This window comes from Vigna unguiculata, chromosome 7 (genome assembly GCF_004118075.2).
Source record: "Vigna unguiculata cultivar IT97K-499-35 chromosome 7, ASM411807v1, whole genome shotgun sequence".
NCBI lineage: Eukaryota > Viridiplantae > Streptophyta > Magnoliopsida > Fabales > Fabaceae > Vigna > Vigna unguiculata.
In genome coordinates, this window is record NC_040285.1 from 21113746 (window position 1) to 21124673 (window position 10928).

General features: G+C 32.4%; 1 protein-coding gene across 3 annotated transcripts; it reads left to right on the plus strand.

Annotated features, from left to right (window-relative positions):
- Positions 1 to 6264: 6264 nt before the first annotated feature.
- LOC114192006 (putative E3 ubiquitin-protein ligase RF4) lies at positions 6265 to 10703 on the plus strand. 3 transcript variants are annotated; one of them, XM_028081510.1, is made up of 4 exons: positions 6265 to 6483; positions 6756 to 6804; positions 7032 to 8986; positions 9937 to 10703. In XM_028081510.1, exons 1-4 carry the CDS (start codon positions 6475 to 6477, stop codon positions 10474 to 10476), a joined length of 2553 nt encoding a protein of 850 aa, XP_027937311.1. In that variant the 5' UTR covers positions 6265 to 6474; the 3' UTR covers positions 10477 to 10703. The 3 variants fall into 3 exon arrangements, with proteins under 3 accessions (XP_027937311.1, XP_027937312.1, XP_027937313.1); XM_028081511.1 differs by having other exon boundaries at positions 7069 to 8986; XM_028081512.1 differs by lacking the exon at positions 6265 to 6483 and adding an exon at positions 6602 to 6638 and having other exon boundaries at positions 7069 to 8986.
- Positions 10704 to 10928: the final 225 nt, after the last annotated feature.

Consider the following 10928-nt stretch of genomic DNA (forward strand, 5'->3'; position numbering starts at 1 on the left):
TGTTTTCCTTTATTTTAGGTGTACTCAGTTTATGTTTTGTATTATTTGGTTAGTGTTTTAGGTGATCTACATTGAGTAAAGACATTGGAGATGGTAATTGCTCCATTATTGATAGTAAATTTGATTTGTGTTTGAGAATTCTACAAGTGTCCTTACTATAGTTGTTCATTGGCTTTTGTAGATACATTTGAGGCATTCGTGTGGAACAAAATATGTTGGAAGACGAAAAGTGGAAGATAGAAGTGCAAACAAGAAGAATGGAAGACAAAACCGCAACCTTCAAAACAAGGGTCATATTACAAAACACCCTCTGTTTTCTTTATTTTAAAAATAAAAACAAAATTTTGTTGTGCCGCGCCACGTGGAGTTTGTCAACTTAAAATTTTCTTAAAGTATCATTTCTCTTTGTCATTTGGTTATGTGTTGATCTATATTAATGTTATTGTCATGCAATAAAACGCTTGATATCATTCGAGTTCTATGTGTTGGCATGTGTTTGCGTTACTATTATATGTTGAAGAAGGTATATGTTGCTTTGTGTGAGAGTAAACTAATGCTCATATTTTACTTAATGAATGCATGGAGGTTCGGGTGTATAGAAAAAGGAAGAGTATTTGTGATTGATAAATATGAAGAAGATCTATGTTATTAACCAAGTTATGTCCATGACTTATGTGTGGAAATTGTGTTTATGTTAGAATGAATATTTGTATGTATATATTGTGATGATCCTTGTGAATAAATGTATATGTGATCTATTATGAATGAGAAATATTGATTTTGTGTGTGCATCACATTGTAGCTTTCTCTCAATGACAGATTTGGTAGTTTTGTGTGAGTTGTCAACATATTTTAGAAAGTTTCAGATTTGATTCATGTTGAGATATTTTAGAAAAATTTTGATATTATTCTTATTGATTATAATTATGCATTTATTGGATTTAAATTTTGTATATTTTATTTTTATATCTAAAATTGTCTAGTAGGATTCTAGAAATTATCCAAAAGAATATATATATATATATATATATATATATATATATAATGAAAAAAATAAGAGAGAAATTACTCTCTTCAAAATTTGATATGGGATCAAAAGTCCTTACCCTGGGGGGCTTCCCTGATTGTATGGTTTAATTATAGTCTTCATTGTTGCATAAACTCTAAAATGCAGTATTCATTGTTGTATAAACTATAAAATGCAACCTTCATTGTTGTGTAAACTTTAAAACGGAACCTTCAATGTTGAACAAAACCCTAAAACACAACCTTCATTTTTAAGCAACTCCTAAAACATAGTCTTCATTGTTGTGGAAACCCTAAAACACAACCTTCCTTGTTGTGACTCTTAGGTTCCTATTGCAACCTTCATTGTTGTCCCACCTCCAAGGAGTTGTTGTGCCTCTTTGGTCCTTATTGTCGCCTTCATAGTTGCCCCACCTCCAATGAGTTATTGTGCCTCTCTAGTCTCTATTCTAATTTTCATTGCTATATTGCAACGCTTATTGATGCATTATTCATTTTGTGTCCAACTTTATTTTTGTGATTCATTTTGTGTCCAAATTCATTCCTCCATTTTTGCGCCTTAATTGCACATATTTATAATGGATGAAATGAAAATTTGAGACAAGCCCTACAATGCAAGAGAAGTGTAGAATGTTAATTGAGCCTATTGATTAAATAGGAAAAATGATCTCAAGTGATCACAACTCATTACGATCATTTTCAAGGGAAAGGAAAGGCTAACCATTTAATTAATGATGCCCTTGTGGAAGATGGTCCTAAATTCAAGTCATGAGAAGAAGAAGATTCCATAATCATAGCATGGTTATGGAATTCAACGGTTCCAAAAATCAGTGACACATGTATGTTCCTCAATTCAGCAAAATCAATATTAAACTAAACAATAGTAAACTTTGAGAGAGTTATATCCAAGTTGAAAATGGAGAGCACATATTCATCAACTTCAGGGGGAGTGTCAAGATATTATAGGAAGTTTCAAATTTGATTCCTGTTGAGATATTTTAAAGAATTTATGATATTATTCTTATGAATTATAATTATGCATTTATTGGGTTTTAATTCTGTGTATTTATATTTATTTGTAAAATTGTCTGAAAGGATTTATGTGTGTCTATATATATATATATATATATATATATATATATATATATATATATATATATAATGTGTAAAATGGTAGTTTTGAATGAGCGAGAATGGTAGTTTTGTGTGAGCGAGAGATGTATTAGCTCTGTGTGAGTGAGAATGGTAATTGATAAATGTCAAGAATAAGTAAATTTTCCATTTGAAAATGACACTTATCATGTATCAAATGGTGCTAGTTGTGTATAAAACAAAACTGCTTAGCTTAAGATACAAAATAATGTAGTGAGAATTGGAGTTTTATAAATTATAATGATATTTTTCTATTCTGCAAGAGAAAATAACAAGTATGCATGAGTCATGGTCATTGGTGTTGAGCCATGGAAGTAGAAAAGACAAGACAAAATATTTTTACTTTTTGGCTAAGAAAACAAATGAAGCTCAGCCTCATGAGGAAACGTTCTTTGCAAGGAAATTTGGAGCACAAATTCATGAGGCTAAGCAGCCAAGAAAACCCTACTAAGTGGGAAAGGTCAAGTATTAAGCACCAAGATAAGGGGTTGAGTTGGAAGGAAACCCACTTGTGAAGAAACCCTTGTGGCTGAGCACCAAATATTGGGGTGAGCATCGCCTAAATTTTTTTATAAATAAAGACCTTAAGTCCTCATTTGAAGCATTGTGTAGGGATGTAGAAATGTAGCAATAAGAGAGAATAGGGTCTATGAGGCTCGACGAAGATGCTCTTAATGTAAATCTTATGAGTAGATTTTGTTGGAATTGCATTGTAATATTTTATGAGTAGTTGAACTTCTTCGTGTCCAGGTTTGATGTAATCAATTTTGATTCTATACACTTCTAGTTATTAGGTATTTATTTTTGCTTTTATTCGATTGTTTGTGGTTTGATTTATGCTTAATGATGACTTGATCACTCATCTTATTTCACCGATTTGGATTAAGTTGGAAGACTGGTCTAAACTTGTGTGGGTGAATTGACAACTCATCATATTTCACTGGTTTGGATTGAGTTGAAAGATTGATCTCAAAATGAGGTCCAATCAAACCTCCATACATGTATAAGATGCTTCATTAGATACTAGAGGGGATGTTGAATGAAAGAGTCTTGCACATTAAAGCAAGGATTCATTCAACCAGGAGTTAAAGAATCACACTGGATTTGAAGTCCTTGGGTTCTAGTGGTATAGGGATGAACCTAGATATACATAGAAAGAGTACTCCAAGACATTGAATGATTTGCATAGTAAGCAAATAAGATGGTAGTGGTGTAGTAGAAGAAGATGAGATGAACTCAAATTATAGCTCCTACTTCACTCAATCTAATTACTACTATCTATTTTTACATGCACTCTCTATCCAAACCAAAAAAACTAAAAACTAAAAACTAACTATCAATATACTTGTTAAATCCCTGTAGATACAACAGTTGTTGATACTACTACTCATCAGTGCACTTGTTGGAAAATGGTTGTTAAGAAACAGTCATCAGTAACATTATTTCTCTGTGAGTGAGAAACGTAATAACTCTGTGTGAGCAAATTATGGTTAACTTTGTGTAAGCGCATTGTAATAGGGTTATCATATCAACTAGGACTAATAAGTATATTGATAATTAAAACTCTTATTGTTCTTAGATTTTTTCATATATTATAATAGTAATTATGCATAAGATAAAATAGGGTCCTTAAATATAAATTGAGTGATGTAGAAACCATATTTAAGAGTTATGTTATTAGTTGCAATATGTGATAGGAAGAAATGAGTTCAATAAACAACTTTACACTTCTTACTCATGCATGCAATTTTTCTGTTCAGTTGAAAGATTTGAATAACCTTACTCAAATCCTTGCAATAAGATTACTTAGTTACTTTGTGAAGGTCTAGTTCATAAGATATTACTTTGTTTCCAATAGTTTCTCTCTAAATGATGCAACTAGATGGATCTCCATATGATGATGTTATTGCCTCCCTTGTTCTATAAAGTCAAGCCATGTTTATCCTTCGCACTCTAGTGTTGGTGGAGAAGAAATCGTGTAATTTTTATTACGTTATGTGCTGTTGATAGAGAAAAAATCATGTCATTTTGATTGTGATGTTGAATTGATACTTATGATTGAAACTTAATTAGTGAGGTGAATGCATACATTGATCATGAAATTGATGTAGTAAAATTTGAAATTAGATTGATGAGATTTAAAAATTTTGAATTTGATGTTAATGTTGGAAGTAGAAATTGGTGGATCTATTAATTTGGTAAAATTATGAATGAATTAGTGAATTAGTTGTGTTGAGTTTGAAATAGAAATAGTTTATTAATAATGTTGACATCCAAAACAATATTTGATTTATGTTGAATTGGTCGATAATTTCTTAAATTAATTTTATTGTATGTTGGTGTATATGTTAATTATTTCACAAGCTAAGTATTTTTAGTAATGGAGACGATTGAAACAACATTCTTATCGTCTAGAAATGTGATTTAATTGTTTAAGTAAAAATACAAACGAGGAGATTTTTCTTAGAATATTATTAATTAAAAAAATGACACAAAATCTTCCTTTAAATGAAATTTTTTCTCAAGTAATGATTTATAAGCTAATTTATATATAAATAAAGAAATTATGTTTAAATAATTGTAAAAACTATATATATGGTTTCATGTATATAACATGGGACATATAAATTTCTTAATTAAAGTATGTCGTATGGTATCATCGATGTATCATGTTTTTTTGTGAATGAATTGTAACTCTTCTACCTTTATAAAAAGTGTGAACAATTCTAATTTTTTTAATAAAATTTAAAATTATCTAATTTTAAATATTCTACGTAGTGTCATAATTTTAAAAATTATAATTTGTTTTAAAATTTATTATCACAATAATATATATTTACAATAAAATAATTCAAAATTTCTATAAAAATAAAGACAAAATATGTTATAATAAAGATAAATTGGTTATTTGCATTAAATAGACGATAAAGAGAAAGAAAACAAAGCTCTAATTCACAAATCAGAGTACCATGTTAATTAAAAGATGTTATAATAAAGACAAATTGGTTATTTATTAATTAACATAAAGATACAGAAAGAAATTAATATTCTATCCTTATATCAGACGTTATAGCTCTTTCTTTTGTATGTAATTAAAATGTAAAATAAATTGATAGTTTGTCTATATTAATTATATTATAATAAAAATTAAAAATAAATTAATTAATAAATATTTTTTACCATAAAAGTTATACTTTATATTTATTATAAATAATTTATATAGTGATAGAGAATTATTTTAACTATTGATATTTTATTTTATTAAAATATTAAAACATATTTTTGTAATAGAGATAATGACGATATATAGAGAGATAAGGGATTAAGAAAAAAAGTAAAGAAAAAATTTCTAAATAAATTCTTGTTGAAATTAGTTACTTAAAATGCTTTTGTTTAATAGAATTATTTTAATATTTTTAAATGGCGGATATTTAATTATAAGTTTTTTTTGTTCGGAAAATAAAATCTCAAACTGTAATATCATAAATGAAGAAAATGTGTGACTGTTCCTCTGTAAATAAGTTCATTTAACTTTATTTGAATTAGTCAGAACTCAATTTAAATTTTCAAGTAAAGAAACCAGCATAAATTAATTGCAGCAAATCAAAGTTAAGGAAAATATTAAATTATTAAGTGAACTAAACAATATCTTTAAAAAATCATTTAATTTAATCTTAGCAGTTATTAATTATTGAAATAAAAGCTAAAAAATAAACATGTTTTTTTTATTAAGAATATTAGTTGAAAAAAACCGGTCTTTTAAATAAACCTAAATATTTTAATTATTAGCTATTTTCTTTGAATTGAAAGATATTCTAGATTCATCAAAAAATATACTCTATAAATCTCCAACATCTGTTTGTTTTAATGTTTTAGTTTTTTTTTTTTTGAAAACTTTGATTATTTATCTAGATTATGAAATTTGGTCTTTAATAATCCATGTGTTTTTAATCTTCTAACATTATGTTTAATGTAAAAAATAAATTTAATTTGGATGAGAAAAAAAAATGTAATAATAGATGAGGGTAGATTAGGTTGGGTATAAAAAGAGAAGAAGGTTTAACCGCAGGTAGAGTAGTAGTTAGCGCCTAAACCAAGAGCCGCAGCACCCTTTTCTTGTCTTAGTTTATGTATGAAAGAGATCATTCCAAAACCCAGAACCCAAACAAACCGTGACTGAGAAGTGTGGGCGCACACATACACAGCACCACAAGTGTTCACTGTGTGAGCAAAAATCTTGACCCATAATCACTTTAATTAATTTCCTCTTCCTTAAGGTTCCTATGAAGACAATGCATGCGTCAGGTACATTTGCTTCCTTTGCTGATTCTAAGTTAAAGTTTCTTGATTTTTTTTATTTATTTTTTGTTTCTGTTTTCAATGACCCTGTTGTGTGTGCCTTGTTGGAGGGCATCCATCAGTTTTCTTTTTTTGTGTGATGGGTTGGCAATGTTTTATTGGTATGTGGGTGCACTTGGCTTCCATTCCCTGTTTCTGCTTGAAGTATTTAAGTCCTGCCCACAAGCTGTTTGTTTAAAGAGTTTCAATTCTAACTAGGTCTTCTTTCTGGGTCTTAGATACAGGAAATTCCTCATTTTGCTCTCAGTCTTGCGGCTCCTGCCCAAGGTATGGTTTCTTGGCCTTCTCTTGTTAGATTGGGGTGCCTTGTTTTCTTTTATGTGAGAGTTGTTTTAAAAGGTTTAATTTTGAATTGGTTTTAATTCTGTCTGGATTTTTTTTCCGAATTTTACCGTGTTTATGTTTTCTTTGAATTCCCCCTCTCCCGACCCCATTACCAATTACTTAATCCTTTGTTTACGCATTTTTTGGACCTATGGTTTGTTTATTTGTAGATATAGAATTGACACGGAAAGGTTTTGTGGGTTTCAGTGCAGTTGTTCCTGAAATGGATAAAACGGGTGGAGAGGACAGACAGGATAAAGGATGTAAGAACAAGAGAAAATTAGCTCATCCTTCTATACTTCCTGCTAGTTTACCGTTGTCTCTGTTTGACTTCCCTCGGTATGAGTTACCGGCTTCACAAAGTGGCTCAAATGAATTTAGTCCATCACAGTGGTGGTCAGAGTTTCTTAGTAAAGAAAACGAACTGCAAATGCGTGAGCTTTCGGATTGGAGTGATCCTATTGCAAGCCAGCTTGAGGAATTGCTGCTGTCTAATTTGCAAGCGATTTTCACGTGTGCACTCAAGCAGGTTGTTGAATTAGGTTTCGATGAAAAATTGGTTGAAATGTCCCTTGCAAGGAAGGCCCTGTACATTGAGGAAGGAGATCCTGTCACAAATATTGTAGATCGGACGGTGAATGTTTTGAAGGGGAAAGAAGATGCTACAGATTTTGTTTTTGAGAGCTTCCAGCATCTGCTGCATTACACCATGGTGGAGATGATCAGTGTAGTTCGTGAAGTCAAACCCTCCTTGACAGTTGGTGATGCAATGTGGGTTTTACTGATATCTGACTTGAATCTTTCACTGGCTTGTGCAATGCAAGATTGCCCGGGTGTTGTTGGTAATGGGGAAAGCTCTGCCAGTTCTTCCAGTCTCCAATCTAAGTCGGAGGTCCAAAGCTCTGATATAATTTCAAATTGCAGTTCACCAACTCTCCAGAAGGATTTGTCCTCCAATCACCAGAATCAAAGGTCTGGAGAACCTAAGTTTGGAAGTTTCCCCAATTCACCCAACAACCAAAATTCTCAAGCTACAGGAGGGGTAAAACTTAAGGCAGAGAATGTTTCATTGCCAATTACTGCAGAGAAATCCTCCGGAACATCAGGGTTTCCTGCCCATGAATGTAAATCTGGATCGTGTTCTAAGAGGCATACCAGAAAAGAAATAGCAGCACTTAGGCAGAAGTTCTTTCACATGGAGAAAACTTACAGGAATTGTGGAAAAGCGGGATTTAAATCAGGAAAGATTACAAGTGTTGGTAGTTTGGTTGTTGAAAAAAGACTCAAGTCACCATCTGAAATTCCTAATCAGCAAATGAAATGTGGCTCCTCAAATTTGCTAAGCTCAAAAGGAGTTTATTCTGCAAATATAACATGCCATGTTTCAACCTGTGATGCATCTGTTTTACCTGCAGAAGGTAACTCTGGAACATTACCTACAAAGAATACAATATCTTCTTCTCCCATGGTGAATGCAAAAACTTCAACACGTGACAGTACATCCAAACCAAAATCTGAGCTAAGCTGTTCTGTCAAGATTCTTGATTACTGTGCTGATATTCCGTTTGATGAGGCTTCGGGTAAGTATGTCGCGCGAGATGAGAAGGATGAGCTCATTTTGAAATTATTTGCTCGACTGCAAGAATTGCATGATGAGCTACTAGGTTGGAACAACTGGACAAATCAGAAGGTTATGCAGGTTACGAACAGGCTTGGCAAACTACAGCCAGAGTTTAAAACTCTGAGGAAGGAAAAGCAAGATGCTGAACTGTTGAAAAAGGAAAAGAAGCTGGCGCAGGAGACTGCTGTGAAGAGGATATCTGAAATGGAGAATGCCATGGAAAATACGAAAAAGCAAATTGAGAGTGCTGCTTCTGCTACTCTCGTGCTAGAGGCAGAAAACTCCTTGCTAAAGAAGGAGTTGGATGATGCTAAGTTGTGGGTTGTAAAGTCAATGGCAAGCCATCAACAAGCACTGGAGAGTGAGCAGACGGCACTTAAACAGGCCCAGTCATGGGAAAGCCATAATAGTTTGCTTCGAGATGACCTTGAGAAAGAGAAGCACAAATTATTTAATCTGCAACAGGAGCTACACAAAGAGAAAAATCATCAAGCCAAGATTGAGGTATGTGACAAATACGAAACTACTTAGTGCCAAATATATCAAGATATGTCTGAAAAAATCTGTGGAGTTTACTTATATGTATTGTCAACATCTATCTTGAGTGTCTTTGCCTCTCTACTTTGACAGTCCTACTCTGAACCTTATGCACCTCTATTGGACATGTTTAGGCACCTTGAACACTCATAGATACGTAGGTTTGGCCTTCAAAATACTTGGAAATAAATATATACACACTTTTTTCTCTACGTATAGGTGGTTGACAATTATAGCCATGTAGTAGCAACATGGGAGAGGTGCTAAGTTGTGTATCTGAAGGATGTTTCTTTAGTCTTCTGCTTAGAAGCACAAATCTTAAATCACATTAAAATGTTTCTCTAATTTTATTACCTCAATCAATTAAAAGAATTCAACCACGCTTTGAATTCCTTTTCATTTGTTCACTTGATTGTTTCACTCGATAAAGTTAATTGGTTTATTTCATTCAATTTAGAATCAGATTAAACAAAAGTATAGTAATAGTGCGCATTCAATAATCTATGTCCTTGCAAGTTTTTTTTTTTTGGTGTGTCACACTTAGAGGAGATTTTGTAGAATGAGAGGGTTAGTTTTTATTAAGAGTAAGAGACAAATATTAGCATTAAATCTTGTCAATAATGGTCAAAATAAAATTGAATTTATGTGACTTTTTAAGTGGTCTTGTCTTGTGTGACTAGGTCTCTTAATAATCCCTTGGACGTCAATGTTTAGTTGCACAGCTAAGATGTGCTCTTGTATAGAAATAGGCTTTTAAATAATACACCTCCTTTGTATTCGTACATATATGATATATATACTAGTACCGTGTTTAAATAATAGCTTTTCTGTTGTATTCATGTCCCCATTTTTTTAAAATGGATACTCAAATAGCTTATTATTCTACTGCTATACTACAATGGGTGGAAATGTTACAGGGTAGATTGGCAAAAGAGAGAGCTGCGAAAGAAAAGCTCCTTTCTCAGGCTGCATCCATTAAAAAGGATAGAGAACAACGTGAGCTGCACATGAAATCTGAAGAGGATATGATTAGAAGGAAAGCTGCTAGGGATCTGCAGAAATATGTGGAAGATATTGGAAAGGTGGAGAAAGAGTTGATTGACTTGAAACTAAAATCTGACTCTGAAAAAATAGCAGCACTCCGCAGATGTGTTGATGAAAGGAATGATAGCTTCTCAAGAACAAAGAGTGCTCCAAACATGAAGGGAAACAAGAAATCAGATGAGTCTCAAACAATGGTGAGTTGCCAAGACAACTTGGCTGCTGGAAGTTTGAGGCGTGAGCAGGAGTGTGTGATGTGCCTATCAGAGGAGATGTCAGTAGTTTTTCTGCCATGTTCGCATCAGGTGGTGTGTGCTGAATGCAATGAACTCCATGAGAAGCAAGGGATGAAAGAGTGCCCTTCTTGTAGGACCCCAATCCAACGTAGGATTCGTGCTAGATTTGCTCGGCGTTAGATCGTAGTATAGATTTTCCTGAATGAATGGGAATCTTGAAGAAGAAATACAGTGTACTTCCTCCTTCCTTTCCGAAACCAAAAGGAAATAAACAAGAAAGAAAAACAGAATAGACAAAGAAAGAACTTTCCCAAGGGACAGTTGAGTGTAAAGACCGTTTATGCTTTTACATTTCGAAACATAAATCAGCACAATGAGTTTTTATATAATAGGAGTATCTTGAATTATATTAGGTCTTCTTTCACTGAGTTATTGGAGTCATTCCTTTTCATCTCCAATATCTACTTGTGCTTTCTGTTCTTCCTGCAGGTATGTGAGGTTCCATCCATTTTGGCCTCTTCAAGTGCATCAAATTATTTTGATTCGGACAATCTATTCCTTATTCTCCTGATTTTTTTAATGTTGTCATTTGCTGAGTATTAAAATTACACTGTATTGATATTTTAAATATT